This window comes from Hyalella azteca, unplaced genomic scaffold (genome assembly GCF_000764305.2).
Source record: "Hyalella azteca isolate HAZT.00-mixed unplaced genomic scaffold, Hazt_2.0.2 contig5323, whole genome shotgun sequence".
Taxonomy (NCBI): Eukaryota; Metazoa; Arthropoda; class Malacostraca; order Amphipoda; family Hyalellidae; genus Hyalella; species Hyalella azteca.
The window spans coordinates 13268-37432 of NW_025935517.1; the positions used below are offsets into that span (position 1 = coordinate 13268).

General features: G+C 37.1%; 1 protein-coding gene across 1 annotated transcript; it reads left to right on the forward strand.

Moving 5' to 3' along the window:
* The first annotated feature begins 5416 nt into the window (after positions 1-5416).
* LOC108674982 (igLON family member 5-like) lies at positions 5417-20734 on the forward strand. The gene is made up of 8 exons (XM_047880370.1): positions 5417-5461; positions 10563-10684; positions 12549-12756; positions 13733-13861; positions 14941-15078; positions 15351-15503; positions 15929-16165; positions 20322-20734. The coding sequence occupies exons 3-8, from the start codon at positions 12699-12701 to the stop codon at positions 20465-20467; spliced, it is 861 nt and encodes a 286-aa protein (XP_047736326.1). The 5' UTR covers positions 5417-5461; positions 10563-10684; positions 12549-12698; the 3' UTR covers positions 20468-20734.
* Positions 20735-24165: the final 3431 nt, after the last annotated feature.

Below are 24165 nucleotides of genomic sequence, written 5' to 3' on the forward strand. Positions count from 1 at the left end.
TCAATACTTGGCAAAAAGTATGTCAACAGGTTTATTCTAAACTTTACTTACTTCTTATTTATAAATATCACAAGGAAAATATTTCCTCACTTTTTTCGACATTTCCGGGGCTCTAGAACACGTTTGGGTCTGAAATTAAATACACCTCAGTTTGCGATTTCTTTCAATTTATAGGCTTATTTTTTAATATTATTATTATTATTATTATTATTATTATTTTTATTATTATTATTATTATTATTATTATTATTAATTATTATTATTATTACTTCAACTTCAACAATTTCAATTTAACGCGACGACGCTATTTATATTCGTTCAATTAATCTTCTCGTCGTTCACACCGATCTTTGATTGATCAAAGTGTGAATTTAATCATTTAAAAATTTTAATTTAAGACCATGTCATTTCACTTTCGAAACTTGATAACCCATAAACTTTTTGGTAAAAATTGTCATTCTATTCCTACAACAATTCCCCTTTTAACTCTGATACTCTTAATCATTGCATCCAAAACTAATATTATATCCTAAATAAAGTTATTATTACTTCTCATATATTATTTTCCCCAGAAAATCTTAATGTCAATTGACGACTTTATAGTTAATCTCGGCTATTACAAGATTTTATTACCTCATTTAATAAAAATATTAATTATGCAATTCAACCTTCTTCTCATATTACCCCCTCCTCTACACCAGCAATCAACAAATCAACAACCCCACCCAACCACAATATTTTCCTCAACATTCCTCTTCTTAAACTTTTCTCCTCCTCCCCAACCTTCCCACCTCTCAACACTTTTTCTCCCAAATGACTTTACTCCCTGGCCTCTCTACTTGAACAAACCTCTCCAACCTCTCTGTTCTCTTTCCTTCCCACTCTTCCTATTCTCCCCACGAATTTTCTTTGATTTCTCTAGTCAATATTCTCCCCACTCTCAATCCCCCCTCTCCCCAACCTTTCCATTCACCCAAACTCTCCAATGACCAGCTACTCCACTCGTACCAACCTCTCCTCTCTCCCCCAACCTTTTCTCTCTCGATCGTATTCACTACCCAACCTCCCTCCACACCAACCTCACTCTCTCGCAAGTGTCGCTATCGAATCTGGCGCGACGCAAATTAGATCAGACGAGGTTGCCGTCTGTGGCCCGCGTCGCTGAGCTCTTCTTCTTCCGGCCCAGCATTGCAATTGTACAAGAAAGAAATAAGCATTTCATTTGTTTCTATCACAAGAAGAAATAAGCATTTCATTTGTTTCTATCACAAGAAGAAATACTAAACATTTCATCAATTATTGAAATAATATATATTATTATAATAATAATTCAACAATTATAATTCAATAATTTTCAATAATGTCTTATGATTGTGCAGAATAATTCTAACCGAACAATTTACCTGTGAGCTTCCGTTGACCGCTGAACTTTCATCTGTTGATGCCAATAATGATGTGTTCCTGATTTTATTCCTAACATAATTTTTTGATTTATTAACATTTGATTGAAACTTCTAGGAACAAATATGCCTGAAGATTTAAATTTAGACTTGATTCTTATTAAGCTGTACCATTGGTTTTTCAGTTATAATGTCTAGTTCCTATTCCCTACGTCCGTAAAAATGAATATAATCAGACTGTCGGAAATTATTAACTATTTCTTGACTTGAATCGCTACATAAATTTTTATTATATTATGATTATATGAATTAAAATATAAAAAATAATAATTATCAGTAACTTAAAAATTGTACTCATTTTTCAGGAATACAGAAATATACTGCAGGCTCTGTTCAGACGATTGTTTTCAAATCGAGAATATTGCATGAAAAAAGTGTTGCAAAGCCCAACTGCTTCAGTTTGCTTGAAGTTAGTTGAATCTTAGTAGCAATAACCGTAGACTTCAACCATTCACGGGCATCCAATAAGTTGAATCCTGGTAGCAATATCCGTAGACTTCAACCATTCACGGACATCCAATTAGTTGAATCCTGGTAGCAATATCCGTGGACTTCAACCATTCAAGGGCATCAAATTAGTTTAATCCTGGTAGCAATATCCGTAGACTTTCATCATTCGCTGGCCTCAAATCAGTTTAATCCTAGTAGCAATATCCGTTGACATCTAGCATTCACTAGCTTCCAGTTATTTGAATCCTAGTAGCAATATCCGTTGACTTTTTGCATTTATCTGACTGACTCGTATAGAAATTCTATGATTTGATTAGCTAGATCTTGAAAATGATAAGGCCGACACTTTTCAAAACTATTTATTATTAAATGCAATACATTTTTTAAAACCCACTATTCTAAATAAAGCACATTTTCTAACACACGCGCAGTTCTATTCTTCGTTAATGTTATTCGAAAACAAGCGCGGTTCTGACATATTCTCATATAACATGTCTAATGATCGACACACGAACGAAAAATACACGTCTACCTTCAAGAACTAAAATACACCTCCCCCCTTTAATTTAATAAAATACGCCTACAGTTTAGGTGCGTAACCAATTTAACCTGACTGTTTGCATTTGCATAATGAAGAAGGTTACCCGGCGTTCTAGATTAAGCCAAATACTGAATGTTAACTCTGTGCATCAGGATAACCCGATGCAGCTTCCTTACCCAACCCAATTTTTTATGTTGAGTAAGATAATCATCTGCTTAACCCTTCATGATGGGTTCACCAAGGAGGGAAGTTAATCCATCGTGACAGGTTAGCTAAAGGAGCAGGTTATTCCATCATAACCTCACAAAAATGTAAGGCTATGTATGAAAAATATTTCAAGTGACTGGAAATATGACGGAAATCATTCTCCACGAATGTATTGGAAATTAATGACGTGCTGTGTAAAATTATTCCTGGTCTACTCTTAAGATAAAATAATGCTTAGATTATCATTTATGCCAACGATTATATTGGAAAATTATTCACACTTTAAAAAATATTTATCATTATTCATTTTTAATTTATCTTTATTACTTATTATTGCATTCCGCTCACTGTAATATTAAATATCATCCTAGCTGAAGTTTCACTCTTTCGCCACGACAGAAGCTGTCTGGAAAGTTGAGCGCGCGAGTGTACAGAGTTTGACAGATATTTCAGCATTGATTTGCCGTCAACCGCAGTTTAGTGCCTTGCTGTCTCAGCGTCAATTGCCACTCGCTGACTTCTCTTCAGTTCAGGACTGTTTCTCAGCGAGTTGTCACTTGCCACTCACTGACTTATCTTCAGTTCAGGACTGTTTCTCAGCGAGCTGTCACTGCCACTCACTGACTTATCTTCAGTCCACGACTGTTTCTCAGCAAGCTGTCACTTGCCACTCACTGACTTCTCTTCATTTCACGACTGTTTCTCAGCGAGCTGTCACTTGCCTCACTGACTTCTCATCAGTTCACGACTGTTTCTCAGCGAGCTGTCACTTGCTCACTGACTTCTCTTCATTTCACGACTGTTTCTCAGCGAGCTGTCACTTGCCATTCAATGACTTCTCTTCAGTTCACGACTGTTTCTCAGCGAGCTGTCACTTACCTCTCACTGACTTCTCTTCAGGTCACGACTCCATCTAATTATTTTCTTAACTGCAAAGTTAAGAAAATGATTTTTATGAACGTGTCAACGCTCTCATAATACTTTCAAAATTTTGGCTCCAACTCTACCTAACGACAAATATTTTTTAAAATACAAACAAGCAGCAGAGTAATATAGGGAAAAATATTGAAGAAAACGTAAAATATATTGAACAAAACACAAAATATATTGAACAAAACACAAGATATATTGAACAAAACACAAAATATATTGAACAAAACAAAAGATATATTGAACAAAACACAAGATATATTGAACAAAACACAAAATATATTGAACAAAACACAAAATATATTGAACAAAACACAAAATATATTGAACAAAACACAAAATATATTGAACAAAACGTAAGATATATTGAACAAAACACAAGATATATTGAACAAACCAAAAGGAAATTGAATAAAACACAAGTTATATTGAGCAAAACATAAAGTAATTGAACAAAACATAAGGCAATTGAACAAACACAAGAATTATTGAATAAAACGCACGGGATGTTGAACACAATGGAACGAAGCTCTAAATTGTTGAACAAAATTAAAAACCTTGACGATTTCTTCTATGCACTTCAGTATTTTAGCAGTTCTTTAAGAGTCCGCCAGCAAATTGAGAAAAAACCGACTGGCCGTGGCCGTAAAAGGCCGCTCTTATTTTTATATTATTAAAGGTTGTCTAAGAGTATATTGACAGGTAGCCTCATTACCTCTCGCTAGACCACTTCCATCAGCCATCACTTCAGCGTGATGGAGTGAAGACTGGTCATGCTTAGCAATATTCTCGTTACTTGTGCTTTTCATGTTGGTCAATTTAATTCAGCCGAGTGACGTATATATAAATCAATAAATAGGTTAGGCTTGAATCTTACATCGTAGGCTCTAATGTAATATAAAGAAAACGTTTTGTTCATGGTGACCAAGAGACACATATGTGGTCTTGATTGCGAACATTTTTCCGCATTAGTAACGCAGAATTTCATTGAGAATGAATGCAACCTCTAAATGTCTTAAAGTACATCCTTGGAATCACTCAACATGATTTATTTAATGAAGATAACTTGCATACTTGGTTTGTAAATGTACGTGCTTCGAACAATAGAGTTTTACTTTGTATTCTGGCGATCACATAGTTCTTATAAAAAAATAATATAAATAAATTAAATCCTTCCTCCTCGTATCTCTAATCAATCAATCGTGCTATCATCAATCATGATATTTACAATTACAGTGAAAAGAGTTTTTACATGGTGATCTTTGCATAGAACATCTCAAGGAAAGCGTGTAAAATGCGAGGCAGTAAAAAGATTCTGTGTGAAACATGAAAAATTCAATTTACCTGCTACCATAAAAAATCTGTTATTAGAAAATTTAAAATTCCCCTATTAGTTCAAATTTTGTTCTGAAGCATTTTGGTGGTCGTGAAAATGTTATAGGCATTCTGTGATGTGCATGTCACAATGGATGAGGCATTCGTATCGCAAAAATAGAACTGCAACATCGTGTAAAATGTTTATGTTTTCCGTTAATGGCAATGATTCTTTGAACGTTGGAAATAGAAATAAATTATCGCACTTATAATGACCATGCAAGTAGAACGACACGTTGTGAAATAATAAATAAATAAAAGATAAATATCATCAAACGCTTCAGAATGAACCGAATCAGTGCTACGAACAAACAAAACGCTGTTTCAAGCGTCAGGAAGAACCCAATAAATAAAGCAAGCGCTGGTGGCAGTCATAATGAACAATGCAGTGAGTGGCAGCGTCCAGACCCGGCTCATGGAATGGAAGACACGCGTGCAAGATTGGTGACGGTTAGGAGCGGTTACCGCTCGACAGCTCTGCTCCTGCTTTTTATATTAGGTAAGTTCTGTTATCGCTCATTACGGTAACGTCCGTTATCGCTTATTACGGTAATGTCTGTTATCGCTGATTCCTAGAAGATTTGTTATCGCTCATTACGGTAGTGTCTGTTATCGCTTATTACGGTAGTGTCTGTTATCGCTGATTCCTAGAAGATTTGTTATCGCTCATTACGGTAAAGTCTGTTATCGCTTATTCTTAAAAGATTTGTTATCGCTCATTAATTACGGTAAGTTCTGTTATCGCTCATTACGGTAATGTCTGTTATCGCTTATTACGGTAATGTCTGTTATCGCTTATTACGGTAATGTCTGTTATCGCTTATTACGGTAATGTCTGTTATCGCTGATTGTAATAAGACTTGTTTTCGCTCATTACTGTAGTTTCAGTTATCGCTAATTCTGATAAGTTTTGTTATCGCTCATTACGGTAATGTCTGTTATCGCTGATTCTTAAAAGGTTTGTTTTCGCTCATTACTGTAGTTTCTGTTATCGCTAACTCTTATAAGGTTTGTTATCGCTCATTACCGTAGTCTGTCAACACTAATTTTTATAACGTTTGTTATCGCATATTACTGTAGTGTCTGTTAACACTAATTTTCCTAAGGCTTGTTATAGCCAATTACTGTAGTGTCTATTATTGCTAATTTTTATTAGGTTTGTTATCGCTCATTACTGCAGTGCCTGTTATCGGTAAAAAAAACATAAGGTTTGTTATCGCTCACCACCGTAGTGTCTGTTAGCGTTAATTTTTATCAGGTTTATTATCGCTCATTACTGCAGTGTCTGTTATCGCTAATTTTTAGAAGGTTTGTTATCGCTCATTACTGCAGTGTCTGTTATCGCTAATTTTTAGAAGGTTTGTTATCACTAATTACTGCAGTGTCTGTTATCGCTAATTTTTAGAAGGTTTGTTATCGCTCATTGCCGTAGTGTCTGCCATCATCAAGCTGTGCGAAGTATTACTGCAGGTATGCGCGCGTCACACGCCGGGTAGAACAACACCCAAAAGGCGCATAATTCCAAGGGACAGACGGATCTTCATGAGAAAACGAGCGAGTCTGAGCAAGCAGGAGAAATTTTAGGATACTTATATAACGACAGCTGCAGGACTCTCATGAGGCTGAGCAACAAGTACAGGAGACGCTAGCGGTGGCTGCTAATTGGGATAATCACAAATTGTTTTATAAATATGCCCAGCAAAGGCCAAAATCAGGGCGACAGTGGGGCCTCTGAAAAATAACGATGTCCTTGTTGGAGACGACCAGGGCATGTGCGAACTGCTAAGAGCGCAGTTTCGCACAAGCATTCAGTGAAGCCCGAAACTCAAGACAGAAGAACGAAATTGGAGTCATTCAAGAAGTGCCGTATGCTGATAAAAATTGAGTTTGAAACATCTAGAGAAGAGTGTCCAAGAATTGTCGACTTATTCGGTTCCTGGCCCAGATGGAGCCCTTGCAGTGTTACTGAAAAAATGTGTCGGTGCACTAACGGCCCCTCTGACTTTGCATGGAAAACATTATTGAGGGAAGGAAACGTTCCTAGTGACCTAAAATAACTGCTAAAAACCCAAATCTACAACGGAGGTGCAAAAGACAAACCCCAAAATTACAGGCCGGTTACATTTACATCACACGTAATCAAAGTATTTGAGAAGGTTGTTGCCAGAAGGTTGATGCAGTACATGGAAAAGGCTGCCCTTTTCAACAGAAGGCAACACAGTTTTATACGAAATCGCTCATGTTTATCTCAGCTACTGGACTTTCACCACCAAAACCTGGCCATGCTAGAGGAGGGGGCCGAGGTAGTCGTGGTGTATTTGGACTTCGTGAAAGGCGTTTGACAAAGCTGACCATGGAGTGCTCTGCAGAAAATTAAGACTATTGTTGGCATGGTGATTAGTTGGCATGGATGCACAACTTCCTAACTGAAAGACTATATAGGCTTTCGATATTGGAGGCTTGAGATCGAGCGAGGCTAGGGTGAAGAGTTGAGTAACACAGGGAACGGTACTCGGACCTTTCCTCTTCCTCATCCACATTGCCGACATTGATGTGGCTGTGAACCACGCCACTGCATCGTCATTCGCGGACGACACCAGGATACTAATGACCATAACGGACAGGAGGGACTGCGAGAGGTTGCAAGACCTCTCTGCAATATATGACTGGGCCCAAGTGAACAACATGCTGTTTAAAGGGTCCAAGTTTGAGGCTCTGAGATACAGAGGTAGGGGAAGAGCTGGTATGGTGCACCGCTACCTGACACCTGACGCATCGGAAATCGGAGGGCAGCAATCCGTTCGAAATCTAGGAGTGTTGATGAATACTCAGGTCAAGTTGGGTGATCACATATAGCGGCAATAACTGCAGCAGGCAGGCGACAGATGAAGTGGATCTAGCGGAAGTTCAGAACAAGAGAAGCGGAACCGATGATCACACTCATCAGAGCCCTTATGATACCTCTTCTTGAAAACTGCAGCCAGCTTTGGACCCCTTTCACACTCGGTCTAGCAAACTTTCACTTCTAGGATCAGAGGGATAGAGGAGTAAAAATAGTGGAGGAGGTTTGAGCGCCTGGGTCAACACTCACTGCAGAGGAGGCGGGAGAAAAATATCATTCTGTACAAAGGGAACATAATAACCGAAACGGCACCTAACTTCAAAAGTGAGACCTTCAGTGTTGAAACATGCCATAACGAGAGAAGGGGGAGCGCCACTACGCATTAGATCCGCGGTCAGATTAGAATCCCTACGGAAATTATCTCTTTCCGTGGCAGGGCCGAGGCTGTTTACCGTCCTACCAAAGGATCTAAGAGAGGGTGAGTTCACCCTGAAGACAATCAAGAGACGACTGGACGTGTTCCTGGGCACAATCCCTGATAGTCCGCCCCTGCACCACTACCAGCGGCAAGAAGCAAGCAACAGCATCGTGCATCAGGTGGCCCAAATGAGGGCGGATGTGCGATAGTCAGAGGCGGTGATCCATCGTGGCCTGGGACTGTAGCCTGGGACTGCTACGCCCGAAACATATGCTAAGAATAGAATAGAATAGAAGTGTCGGCGTTGAATAAATAGGCCCATGGCCTATTTCTAAGGATACTTAAGATACTATATCTAATTTTCATAAGGTTTGTTATCACTCAATATTGCTAGGTTCGTTATCTTTCATTATTGTGAACTATTGCTAGGCCAGCGCTATAACTCGCTCACAACCTTTACAGTCGTGGTTTTTTTTGTAATACAAAAAGTATTGCGGTAAAAATATAACCTAGTGGCTAGCAGGAAATTTTATGCATGTATAATTTCATTTCATCATTCATCGTCAAGTTCATTAATTTTGTCTCAACAGTTTGCTTGGAAGTCAATGTTTCACCCACAGGCATGTCTTTGTGTATAAATATCAATTAATTATTTTAGAATCATAATTCCTTTTTTTAACTCACTTATTTTTCAAATGCGTTATCCTTTTCAGCGCATTTTTTATTCTTTTCTTTTATTAATAGGACGCGCAAAGAGCCACAAAACTACCAAAAAAATAATCATTTATCTTCTAACGAGCCGGTAGGCTCGCGTACTCTATTTCAGTCATGGTAGATAACTTGTCTACAGAAGAAACATAACAAAGAGTAAATATTTCTAATGAAATTTAAATACATTTTCATACAATATTTAGAGCGTAAGTGGCATGTTACCTCATGGCTGAAGATCACCCTCATTGTTTCACGCGAGTGATCTTTGCTGTAGCCCTCATTCGTCCTGTGTGTCAAGAAACCTCTTGTTCCACTAACTGTCGGCTGTACTTTTATTTCATTTTAAGGAATAAGGAAATTTTCGTTTAAATTTTCGTTTATATACGCTGATTCTTCGTATAAAATTCCTTATTAAAATGGACATTCTGAATTTTTACTAGCTTTCTTGGGGTATGAAATTTCACTAACATATTTTGTCCTAAAGATTAAATTAATGGAAATCCCGAGAGACATTTATATTGAATTAACCGTAAATTTGGAATTTACGTAACTCATAATTAATATCCGCCTCATATAGCAAGATTTGTGGTGATTTGCCACCTAAGGGAGGCCATCGATTTCACAATTTGTCGTAATCCCTGGAAATCAAGACGGAGAGCGCGCCGACCACGGTGCTGTGGCACCATTCGGTCAAGTGGCAACGATAGGTCGCGTTTTCACTTGGGCGGACGCCGATACGCTCTTCCGGAGAAAGTTTTTCCATAAATATAAAAAGGATTCCGAAGACACTAATTTAAGAATGGGATTCCCTTATCAGGAAACAAAGAAGAAAATATAGAAGACCAGAGGGAGGGCAAAAGCAATCGGCTGTACGCTGCTGATTGGAGCCGATATTGACGTGGGTTCATGACTTATGACTTCACCCAAGTTTTGAACTTGAAGTTTACCGCCACGTGACTTACGACTAACTTAAAGTTTCCGCGGAGTCTCGTTTATTGACGCTACTTTCAACCCACTTATAAATTAGCGGCCTCAAATTTTTCTAACTCTGAATTCCTTCATATTGATTCATTACATATATATATATATTCATTACATTTAAATTATTTTGGAGCATATCCCGTATTTTCCGCAACGCTGTAAAGAGAATATAAAATATAATATAATACTGTGGTTGTTACAATGTTTGGCAATCAATATAAAATCTAAACCAAGGCAAAAGGTACATTGCATCAACAATTTTGGTAAATGTGCTATGCCAAATTATTGATTTATAAATCTCAGTCTACTGTAGAAAACTTAAACGGTAGATTTTCTTCCATTTTCTCACAATTAACTAATCAAGCATTCTGGCAGTCACATATTACTCAGTTTCTCTATTGTTATTATGATTGATTAATTGACCAGAACCATATTTATCATGCAATTAATCACTGGATTCTATGAAATACTGGGCATGCAAGTTTGAATAAAGACCAGAGAATGCGATTCATAGAGAATTTTCTTGTTTAACGACGTTCCAGCAAGAAATATCGTTCGAAAAAAAATATGAAAATTATTCTTTGGCCTTTAATCAAGAATTTGCATAGAGGAATAACTTTTACGTAACTACACCAAAATTCTGTGCAGGTTGTTGTCGTGGGTCGGGCCTGGCTGGTCCGAGCTTCGTGGGCACGATCGCCAACACCACCGTGACCGTGGGCCGTGACGCTGTGCTGTCGTGCAGAGTGCAGAACCTCCGGGGCTACAAGGTTAGTTGCGGTATCACATATATTGTCTATTGTAGAACTATGCTAAATATGATTTCAATGGCGCAAATTTCACTTGAATGTAAATTTTCAAAATCATCGACATCGACACTAATCTTCGTGTCATGCAATCAAAATGATATTTTTGAGCAAGAATTGGTTCCGACCTCAAAACAAAGGAAGTCAATTCTTTTCGTTTTCAACTGAACACTTTCACCATAATCTTAATCTCGTGACTCTAGGCTGATAGCGATCGCACGTCAATAAAGATCACGATGCATGAAAACGCATTGCATTCTTATTGCGCTATTTCCTCGGGCATTAGCATATTTATAGATAACCTTATAATTAATATTAGCATTTTCCGAAGCGAACACGTGTTTCGTATGTAATTTTTCTCTGTACGTTCAACGTATCAAGACTTGTTCGAAATAATTCCCTTCTTTCAATAGATTGAGAAATCAACAAAAAATATCAAACAGTTAATCTGTCAATTGAATATTATAATTCATGATTGCCTTGAAAATATTTCAGTGACGTAAAATGTTTCCTTTCCGAAAGTTTACCTTCACGGTCTAAGAAATTAATTTTCTTAACGAAGCATACCTCCCTCGACCAGCGCTTCGCTCGCAGTTGCTTTGGTTTATGATTGCGAGGCTTCGTATTTTTCCTTACAGGTAATTAGCTTTTAATCGCTCAGTGCCCAGCTAATCTCCCCTCCAGCTCCCCTGCTCCGAACTAAATGGAATCGTTCAGAAAGATGCGCCGCTCGATATAAAGCGGAACAACTAAACACTTTCAAGCATAATCAACGTCGAGTTTCCCGACATTGCTAAGCTTGTTCTTGGCTCTTTAAATCTTTGCTAAATAATATCTCTGCTCGGTCGGAGATTCAAACAAGGCTTGTGTCTTGGCTGGCAAAGTAAGTTGAATCTGCGGTGTGGATAGACGGTACAACGATCCTTGGTATTTTCAAACTAATTTTTAATCGTTTAATCTTAATCGTTTTTGCAGGCAAAAAATCGCCTCTACATTCTACAATTGAGGAAATTATTCAAATTCTTCGTCTTAAGACCACATTTTACCATACCTTCATATTGATTTTTTCTATCAAGCCTAGACTCCCAAAATCGCTATGTACAGAATTAATTATCATATATCTACTCTCATGAGCACATAAATCTCAGAAATCTTGCATCATATTGGGTGAATATCATGTATTATAAATCATCATATAACGATCAGTCGTTTGGTGGTGATGTCACTGATTGAAATTGCGTCGACTTAAGAGATAAAAGTTGGAAGAACCTGGATTCGCAGCTAATTTACTCCTTCTCGGATGTAAGAATGCAACGATAAATTGTGCAATATATTTGGCAGTCACATCTATATAGTGCTGCCGCACTCACATATTAGGTTGATGGCGCTGCCTAAATGTTCATTCTACTGATTAACTTAAAGCCACTACGCACACATCTTATTGCTCCAATTATCCCATTACCCGTAGCGTGGATGCAAGTGACGCAGTCCGAATTATCATAATTGACTTTAAAGCACGTTTTTGATCATTTTATTTCACTTGATACATATATCATCAATGCAAGTGGCAGCCATAAATTCCATAATTGCTCTTACTTGCAATGTTATGGTTTAATTTGACTGTGAACAGACAGCATGGGTGCTAGTGCCGCCTTAAATTTTACAATTACCATTTACTTGAGCCTCTTATCATTTTATTTCACTGTGAACAGGTGGCATGGGTGCAAGTGGCAGCTATAAATTTTACAATTACCATTTACTTGAACCTCCGATCGTTTTATTTCACTGTGTAAAATAAAATATGATGGTTTTATTTGACTGCGAACAGGTGGCATGGGTGCAAGTTGACACGCAGACAATCCTGACGATCCACAACACAGTGATCACCCGCAACACAAGGGTCGGCCTCAGTCACGAAGATCAGACCCTCTACAGGCTGCACCTCAAAGACGTCAAAGAGTCTGACCGAGGCTACTACATGTGCCAGATCAACACAGATCCTATGATCAACCAAATGGGGTACTTGCAAATTGTTGGTGAGTGTGTACCATATAAGAGTATAGGTTTAGATGATGAAAATAGATATATAAACTAAAAGTCAGAAGTCAAAGAGTCTGACCGAGGCTATTACATGTGCCAGATCAACACTGATCCTATGATCAACCAAATGGGGTACTTGCAAATTGTTGGTGAGTGTGTACCATATAAGAGAATAGGTTTAGATGATGAAAATATTTCTACATACTCTAGTCAAAAGTTTCAAAAGCATACTCGGGTAGTAATTTCTAAAGTCTAAACCATCTCAAATTGAAAAATAAACACCGAAATAATTTTTATACATTTTTTTCGCTCTTCTGGCCTAATTCTGCAAAACAGACTAATTTTTTTCAGTATTTATTATTAATTCTAAAATTACCCAGAGCCAATCCACCGAATATAAATACTTTCGTGAAGTAAAATGAAATATGTCAGAATAAATTGAAATAAAAATGAAATGTATCAAAATAAATTCCGTGACGTCAATAACTACCGTGACGTCAATAACTACCGTGACGTCAATAACTACCATGAGACCATTAACTACCATGAAAATAGCGAATGCCCCTTTTGAGATAGGATATTTAGACGTTCTCACAAGAATTGCAGAAACCTAAAAATATTTACTTTCTTGATTCTCATGATTACATTTACACGTTTGTTATTCCTACAAAGTCTTGTTTGAATATTCATTGCAAACCCAAAATTTTATCAAAAACTCAATTCATGCACGTGGCTTATGAATTATAGCTGAGGTGGAATGTAGAGTTGAGGGTGATGGTTGATCGCACATGTCACAACCGAAAAATCTGTGCGGTGGCGATGGGAAGGGGAGGTGCTGAACATGGTGAAGGTGTTGATCACATACTAACTGCCGTAACTGATGATCATGCAGTTGTGGTGGGTGAGGGGGAGGTGCTGAACATGGTGAAGGAGTTGATCACATACTAACTGCCATAACTGATGATCGTGCAGTGGTGGTGGGTGAGGGGGAGGTGCTGAACATGGTGAAGGTGTCGCGGCTGGACATGGGAGCTTTCCTCTGCGTTGCCAGCAACGGCATCCAGCCTTCCGTCAGCAAGCGCACGCAACTCAAAGTCCAGTGTAAGTAATTCAAAATAACATTACATAAATAAATGTTAAACATATAACTGATGCACTGAACGTACGAATATAAATAACAATAAAACTCGTATAACACGCATGCCGATCAAGATATCCAGTCGCTCACATCTCAATCGACCATCACGACAGAACACGCAGCCTCTAGCATAGTTTTCCAGATCAGTAACTTGAAATAGGAACTTTCGATTATAATATTCATCTCGATAATAAAAAAAAATAAAAATCAAGCCAATATTTATACAAGTGTTTGCCTGTTCTCTTCAGCATTTAGCATTTTAACAACTATGGTCTCATTCTGCTTGCCTCCAATCCTGTTAAAATCCGGACTATATCGTCTTGAACAGAAACTGACTTAGTTGTGCAGTTATACTTCTGCAGTAATAATGGTGCATTAATACTTAGGATGTAAAAAAACTTATCTTGTAGTTAAAGGATTTTGCTGTAATGACAATTATTTTGTCTTAAGTTCTCTGCCTGCATTCTTCATGCTGTACGTGATTATATAATCTTACTTCAGCACAGCTGGTGGTTGTCTACTTGGAGTACAGGATTGCATTACCAGTATTAGCTTTGAAAATCGATATCTTAGTCATTTTCTGCATGGTATGTTGGGTAATGTCCTTTCTGTATGGTATGTTGCATTGTCTTTTGCATAAAACCGCCAATGCAATAATCTCGCAAATGTTATTCACCCAATGAAAGTAATGATATTCAAGTTAAAGTCCCACCTACGGATCCAATTTAATCTACGGATCCAATTCAAGTATTGATACTCTTCTTATAGTTCCCATGATGCTATTCATCCTAAAAAAGAAATAATATTAAATTTATTATTTTATAGTCTCGCCAATGTTATTCACCCAATAAAAGTAACGATATTCAAGTTAAAGTCCCACCTACGGATCCAATTTAATCTACGGATCCAATTCAAGTATTGATACTCTTCTTATAGTTCCCATGATGCTATTCATCCTAAAAAAGAAATAATATTAAATTTATTATTTTATAGTCTCGCCAATGTTATTCACCCAATAAAAGTACTGATATTCTTATTATAGTCCCGCCGATGCTGTGGATCCCGAACCAGCTGGAGGCGGCGCACGTGGGCGGAAAGATCACCCTAGAGTGCAACACCGAAGCCTTCCCGCGCTCCATCAACTACTGGACCAACCATCGCGGCGAGATGATCGCTGATGGTACGGTACATGTACCTTACATTTACTGGCAATATCTAGTATAAATTCTATTGGTTGCAGAATTGAACAAGTATTCATGAACGTCTGCAAGATATTACTTTAAAAATGCAGTCGCGATGATCATTTGTATCATCCGGTGAATGTCTGAGGGATCTTGAAACTAGGAAAATTATTTTTGCATTGTATTGAGGACAAAAATTACATAATTTCTAGAATATAACTAATAATATTTGAGGTATTTGCTACCTAAAAGGCCAATTTGTGTTCACTAGCTGGACCAAAGTATGACACGCTGACCCGGGAGGAGTCCTACAAGACCTACATGCGTCTCACCATACACAACCTGACGCGTGAGGACTTCACCACCTACAGGTGCATCGCCAAGAACAGTCTGGGCGAGACCGATGGATCCATAAAACTCTATGGTAACTGCCTATATTATTTGTATTTTTTTTTATTTCCTTTGCTCAAAGAAACTTTTATGTTTGCTTCTGTCGTGCAAACATTCATTCCCTTCAAATATGTTGCTTGATTGGAATGAAACTTTAACCGACGTTTATCACATTAAACTACCATGACGACAATAACTGTCATGACGGGAATTAATAATAATCGTTTAAGAAGGAGCGCCGCTCTCTCATTTATATCATGAAATAAAATAAAATTTACGGTAAAAATTTTTTAAGAGTATAAAAAATATCCTTATCAATATCTATGTTGAATTTCGCATCCACTGATTGAGTATACCCGTATCCACCTGTGTACCCGTAAGCTCGATAGAGAATAATCGTTCGGTGTTAATAAATATATTGTTCGAAATCTTTAAGCACTCATTGTTTTATGTTGGCAGAAATGAACCCTTCGACTCCGCAAAAACCTTCCTCGGTGACCAACTTGCCATCATACGAGGAATATCCCTCAACCGAGATTGGGTCAGAGGGAATCAAGCCAGAAATAGAGGGCGGATCTAGCGGGTTTGCTGGAGAATCAGACAGTAACTCGAACAGAGATAGGGACTCTCTGACAGCGGGAGGGCAGCACCGAATACGTCCTGTCGACTCCTATAAACATAAGCAGAGAGCGCGAGGTGAGTGCTAACATTTCTGAACTAGAACTTGTTCCAATTTTGATTTTATTTGATGGCTTAATGATGATTGGTGATAATCTTTAAATTTGCAAACTTATTCGCTAGTAATTTTAGCAACGCGCAGCCAGATATTTTAGCTTTAGTTTTTCTAATTCATTGATATCTTTCTATTCAACTGATAATAATACATTAGCGGTAGGTTACTTGTCGAAAATTATGTGTACGTTAAAATTATTTTCACTGGTTATTAAATTGCAAATAACTCTAATCTTAAAATTTATCAGGAAGCTTTTCTGATCCCATTGAATGTTTCCTGATCAAAGAAAGCTTTTAGTCTCGTCACTGGTTAGGATTATTTTGAAAAAATAAGTTAAAGATTAAAATACATTTTCAAAATCTCAATGATTCCAGTCCCCCAAAAGTCACCTCATTAATATATCAAGCCTCAGACGGATAGCCTGCAGAAACGAGCGCCGGTTCCTGGCTTTATTATTATCAAAATTTCTTTATTTCAAATCAGCGAAGCCTTCGAGAGGAGAATTCGTTACTGCATTAGCCAGAAAATCACTCGCCTCGGGGGGTTAAAAATAAATGACTTCAGGGTCGGGTTTCCCAGCGTCCTATGCAGTATTTTTTGAGCTCAATTTGAGAACTATTTCTTCAGAGCCGGAAAAAAAATTTTTATAACATCTCGAATCTTTCCTCTAAATTTCAAAGTGAAAGTTTATTTTCCCGTAAATTTTCGAAGTTTGATCGCAAAATAATTCAATTCACGCATTATTAGGAGTTGAATTCTAGAATATTTTGGTCGCCAATTATATATAATTTTTAATGTATTCAGATAATATGACTTCACTGCCTGAAATTCCTTGCATTCATGAAAAAATATTCATACAAGTGTGTAGCCTAGAACACGCTCTCGTCGCGTGTGCTCGTCGCCTTCGTTAATCAAGTAACAATTACGAGATCAAGAGTTCGGTTAATCAAACTACCTTTCCATAGCCGTGAAATTCCTTAAAACTTACTTAATTACTCAACAGGTTTTTGTAGCAACGAACTTAATGCGTCCAAAGGCTCGTTGTGTTTAGGGGGACAAAGAAATCTTGAGTGGCTTTGACGGTTGACCGAACGCAACGGCCTGGGGCCATCTTTGTTGCTTTGCCGCTGTTGTCATTTATTGTTGCTGTTACTGCTGAGGTTACCACTGTTATTTTGGGGGTGTTATTGTTGCTACTGCTGCTGCTCGTACAGCTGTTATTCAGGTGGTGTTATTGTTGCTGTTACTGCTGAGGTTACCACTGTTATTTTGGGTGTGTTATTGTTGCATCTGCCGCTCTTGCCGCTGTCATTCTGGTGGTGTTAATGTTGCTGCTACTGCTGTCNGTTACCACTACTATTTTGGGTGTGTTATTGTTGCTGCTGCTGCTCGTGCCACTATCATTGAAGTGGTGTGATTATTGCTGCTGCTGCTGCTGCTGCTGTTGTCATCCATGTCATGTCATTATAGTTGGATTGTACGACCTGATGATTCTATTGAGTTCTTCTAAGTTTTTTCTTTTTATGTTCTCATTATCGCTATTGTTCCTGTTGTCGCTATAGTTTCTGACGGTCTCGGTGCCGGAGTTTTTGCTGCTACAGCTGCTACTGTTGTCACTTTGCGGAAACCCCTAACATCAAATTCCAACTCAATCTTCCCTATTCGTTATCGTTAGCCTTTGCATTCATTCATGATTTAGTTCTATTCCATAAACTATTGTTTAGCTAAATCTTCATATATTCTCATCTTAAGTCCTGCTGCCGGCATTAAGTAGTTCTTACAACCATTGTTTCCCCTGCCGAAGAATCAATTTCTGCGCCCCATGTTCGCTGCAACGAAGCCTAGCCTGTTTTGATATTGTTATGAGTTATGCACAACAGTAAAGTATAGCCTTTCAAGTGCATGCATTATTTTTTGAAAAAGTTACATATTGTTTGTTTTACGTCAAAACGGTACTTACTTTAAGAACACTTACTTCACACACGTCGTCTTACATCGCTGAGGCTTCATTCCCCTACCCGTGTCCTGACATAACGCAGCTCCGCAGGTCTGGATACGCTAATGTTCAGAAGCTCTGGGGCAGTTCACTGGCGCGCTATAACTTCTTGTTAATAACGCTCCTAATGTGACCTGATAATCCGACGATCTATGTGCCTGCACACCGTGCAAACGCGTCCTGAGATACGTTGCTTACTAGCATGAATATAATGCGGTAGGGAGGAAGCTTGAAGATGTGAATTCATCTTCTTGTTCTCCATTTTCGTTGTAAAAAGGCATCCTATGTAATTCTTCATTATTTCCAGTGTAATTATTCTTATACTTCACTACATGGATTTCACATCTGTGAATATAAAATTCATTCATTTGAATTGTCGGCCAGTTTAAAATTTTATTTGTGATATAAAAATTGGTTTTGGTCTTCGAGGCCTTCTTAAATGCAACCATATTTTATTTCAACGAAGAAATAGACGGTTATTACGTTTATTTTTAACTCATTATATCGTAGGATGTCATAGGTTAAAAATAACAAGGCGATGTGAATTCATTTTTCTCTAAAGAAAACAATATCATTATTTTATTAATTACTAGGATTTTCGTACAGTTTTCAGCGTGTCGTTGAATTCAACGGATGAATGCCTAATAAGTGAAATGGTCAAGACGATTTTAATGCATAGATTAGCTATTCATTTTCCATTTTTTTAGACTTCTTCTGTCATCATCACCTTTTAATTGATTTGTTACCGAGTCTCTCTCTTTCTCTCTGCTTCATAACTCAGATTTGTAATACTCCTTTGTGCATACAAGTCTGCAAGTAATATTTATTTAAAATAAACAGATAAAAATTGTTGAAATTTAATAACTGAAGATATTAAAACTGTCATTAAAATAATGAGTGGAGTAATTATTATTCATTCACTGATAACACAGAAGGATTGCCACCACACTGGCGTCACAACGAAGCGCTCAATGAACTGTACTCGGAAGTTGATGTTCTGTTCAGAGAGAAGGAGGGTGAGTCCTCGAAACGCCCCTTGCACAATAATAGCTTTTGAATATATTGAAAGATAATAATAATATCTTGACAACAATCCATTTAGATTTATTTCACTAGTAAGACCGGCATTTTTTGTGTAATATCGGAATGCTGCGCTTCCTCGAAGTCCACATTTTAATTAATTAAACAAGATTATCTCCCTGACCAAAGAATATCGCTTCTATCATTTTAATTTTACCTGCAATTATAATCCCTCATTAGCCTTTTTCATTACTTTTTCCTTTCTTTATGAACTGAGATCTGAAACCTCATTTTATTTCCACATTATAAATGTTTTTAAAATATATTGTTATCTTGAATCTTTTGGGCATTTTTTCGGTCATTTCATTGATCAGTACAGGGATTTATATAAGTGAGGTTCTTTATTTTGACTGTTTAATGAAAACAAATATGAAACCATTTACATGTTGAGTTTCCGGCCTAGTCTTTTCACGAAAATTTTTCACCTATTTGCTCAATTCTTTTTCTGTAAATTATGGCCAATGAATTAATAATAAAATTAAAAACCTATTTGAAGCTGGTTTTATTGTTGTTTTTTTTTAAATTTCACTTTTCGTATTCAATCCTCTTTTTCCGTTGGTTGATTCCGTTACTCATCCACAAACCACTAACATTTTCGTTACCACAATTTTTCCTAATCTGGTAATTTTTACTTCATACTTTCAAACTCTATATATACTACTATATAGATTACCACTCAAGGTTTGTAGAAATGCATGGCGTCTTCGCTCTGTTTGAGTTATCAGTAGGCAGGGAGGAAATTAACACAACTTATCTATTTATGAGTCTACAGTTCATTTTTAGTATAAAATTTCAAATTACTATTCTAAAATACAACTGGTTCTCTGGAAAAATAGCTGAACCTGATTGGTGGTGAAACCGTTTGTTATGATCGGAACTTGTGACGGTTTCCTCATTCATTGTGAATGAGAAGGCATCTCTTGGTCGCAACATTATAATGTAGGCAGTCAATTGTATCATAACCATTGTACCATTCAGTTATCAAATACGATCATTGATCACTCGTCTGATGAAAATTCATATTTCTGTTATTTTTCATTTAGGTTCATTCATGAAAGGCCTGGGCGATTCGTCTCCCCCTTACGACCTGACCTTCCCGTTTGACGCCGCACCTCAGCCACCTGCAGCAGCGTCTGCCGTGGCCACTGGGGTCATCGCTAGTGTTCTTATGTTTTTCTTCTTCAGATGAACACTCATACGATAACAGAGTGTTCAGAGGAACACTCATTCCCTAACAGAGTGTTCAGATGAACACCCGTACTCTAACAGATTGTTCAGATGAACCTACGTACTATAACAAAGTGAGAACTTATAACTGAAGCCATTTATCACGTGAAGCTACTCCTGAAGGCGGTCAAAGCTACAACACGAAAATAACTTTCGGCCACAAGTTATAAGTACTATATGGCTTTCTATGTCATTTTCGTAATGCTATATAGCGGTAGCAATGGTCATAGTGCGGACAGTCATTTTGAAAGATGACTCTCCGAAGAATTGCATTAAATCTCCGCTTGCTGTATTTGAACCTCGAATGTCATTTTTTTTATTTACTTTTATTAGGTATAGTGTGACAATGTAAGATCGTTATTAAGACCATTAACACCTTTCAATCAATCTAAAGCTGCCTGCCGTATCTATGAAAAACCTTATATGAATCTATATAATTAACTTCTCTTCATCTTTATATATGAACTTTACTGTTTATACCCCCGTGCAGCTAGAAGAATTATATATAGAACCAAAAAATTAACACTTATTTCCCTTGTTTCTTCTGATGCTACCATTATTTATGTAAAGTGTAAACACTAGTGCGTTAACCTGACTACACCGTTAACCTGACTACACCGTTAACTTGACTACGCCGTTAACTTGACTACACCGTTAACCTAACTACACCGTTAACCTGACTACACCGTTAACCTGTCTACACCGTTAACCTGACTACACCGTTAACCTGACTACACCGTTAACCTGACTACACCGTTAACTTGACTACACCGTTAACCTGACTACACCGTTAACCTGACTACACCGTTAACTTGACTATACACCGTTAACCTGACTACACCGTTAACTTGACTGCACCGTTAACCTGACTACACCGTTAACTTGACTGCACCGTTAACCTGACTACACCGTTAACCTGACTACACCGTTAACTTGACTGCACCGTTAACCTGACTACACCGTTAACCTGACTGGAATTAAATTGATCCTGATAGGCTCAATCTATCAAGTTACGGCATAGCTCAGAATTATTAATTATCGAAATTTTCAAGCGCTATATCTTCATATCCTGTATTTATTTACAATGAAATTTATAGGATGACTCTGGGTAGTAATCAATCGCTTCTAATATCGTGGCACCTCTCCTAAATTAGTGTAAGTTGGTATGTATGTTTACGAATACATATCAAATAAGTATGCATATCATGGATACTACATTTTTATAGCATTTGGTTAATTTTCCGTTATCGTTTATCAATTGTAGCTTTAATAAAATATATGAAAACACATGTAAATTATGTAAAAGTGGGTATTTTATATAAAATTAATACGTTGACATACTTACATTGTAATGGCAGAAACTACATATTCCACCGTAACGAAATCAATGTTAAATTTTAGTATGCCCAAAGTTTTGTTTTCACGTGTTTGAAGCTTCTTTCGCCTTTATTTTTATTAATTTTTTTAAGGCAGACATCTTCCTCTTAAAGGAATTTTCTATTCTCTTTTCAGACTTCGTCTTGACTTGATTCATTATTGGACAATATTCGAATATTTTCTTACAAATCGGGATATATCTGATGTCTGGAATTTGTCCTCTACTAGATGCTAGCTGAAAATTAAAGCATGTTTGAGACGGCTTTAAAAAAAATGGATCCCCATATTAAAGTTCCAACGCCTTCTGTCTTCTATTTGAATACATGCGACAATGAATTAATTGTTGATGCTGAGTAAAAATTGTGCGCATAATCGAAATTCACTGCATTGCTGAATAAATTTAATGTTGGTCATATTTAACTACATTACATCGGTACAACAGCCGAACAAAGGAAATATCTGGCTGTAACTGGTCGTCGAAATATTTGTTATGATTATCTGTATAAAATAGGTGATCAATTATACCTTGAGGAAAGTTTGTTAATATTATACGTACATTCCACTGCATGTCATGTTTCAGGTATAGCACTTCATTCTCTGCATTAATGTATATTATATATAGTGTGCTAAGAAATTTATCTTCTTTACCTTTTAAAAGACAGAAATATGAAATGAACTATGTAATCCTAAAACCGAGAATTTTACAATGAATGGTTTTCACTGAAAGTATGAGCCATACCTCTTCTCTGCCAGCAGATATTATATTATTATATCACGATTTTTTTCTAATAACCTCAACATTGCACAAAAAAACTTTTCAGTTGCTAACAAAACAAAGAAAGTTTTCCAAATGAAACTTCGATCATCGCAAGTTTATCAAAGAAGACAACATTTTGCTCGTAAAAAGAGGTCGACATTTGATCCCACAGGATAAATTAAACGTTGTGCTGAGATTAAAATTTTTGTAAAGGTATGAGAACTAAACAAACCAGAAGCAATTTTTTTATTCTACAATGTATTGCTAAATTATCTTTGCATGACTTGGTCGTTTCAACGCTCATGTCAAACAACACCTGGTATGTAGGCGACGATCTAAATAATTCTATTACGTACTTGAAGCATCTAAATACCGTTTATTTGGCCGCGTGAATAACATAATTTACTATAGGATAGCTGTCATTCTAGCCATGTGCAGTACCGTCTTCTTACTCACGTTAAGCGGAAGCAGAGGAAATGGCCCTCTTCATGCATTCTATTGTACGTCACGCTTCTCATATTAAGCTTATCATGCTTATCGTAACTGCTTATCATGCTAATAAACTTCCCTCAACGTGTGATCCCTCGGGTCATCAATTGGTCTCGAGGAACACAGTTTCCCTACCGTTCGGCTTGAACGCTCCTTACTTTACCGCAGGAGTTCAGTGTTGTACTTTCAAAAAGAGTTAAGAGATCGTAAGTTCATCAGCCAATCATTGACGGCCTTTCAAGCAAAATCCACCAATCATAGACAAGAAAATAGAGCGTAAGTACTTACGTTCACTTAACGAGTTTTGAAAGTATGGCCCAGTGTTGTACTGTCGAGACACTACGCAATTATTGATGGTTTTTGTTGAGCTTCCTTACATGTAAATAACCTGATAAGAAGTAAATGAGGCCCATAACAATAATTTAATTTTTAATGTAAGGAATTAGTGGTGCATTGATCCGAAGCAGAATTATTGTATTTTCAAAGGTCAGATGCGTTTCTTAAATGTAGACTAACAAAAATTGTCCTGCAATATAGAGTCGTACCTTTGGCTAAAACTGAGGGCATTCTTTGGATCGAGTTTTCATACTTCATCACTACCTGACATTACAGTAAGTAAACTTAATAAAAACCATCAATTATTGTGGCGTCCCTTAATAATAACTTTTCATACATTATTTAAAAAATAGATCAATAGCAAGGAAAATCTGAAATTGTCTGTTAAGCCTGTACAAGTTTATGTGTGCAACACTATCATTTATACTTATCTAGGGTGTATAATAGAGAATTATTGCAGCAAATGATTGATTGTACTAGCTTCATGGCGTATAAATAAGACTCTTATCATCTATGATATATCGTTAATATCTTTGTTAGCATTTCACATCTGTTCGATCTCAACCACAGCTTTCGCTGACGCCATGTTTGCTACTCACAGTAGACTCTCTTCGCCAGCTGAGCTGCTCTCGCTTCTAATGTATTCAGGTTAACAATAAATGTTTTTTCAACGCTGGAGAATTATTACACCTACGTCTTCT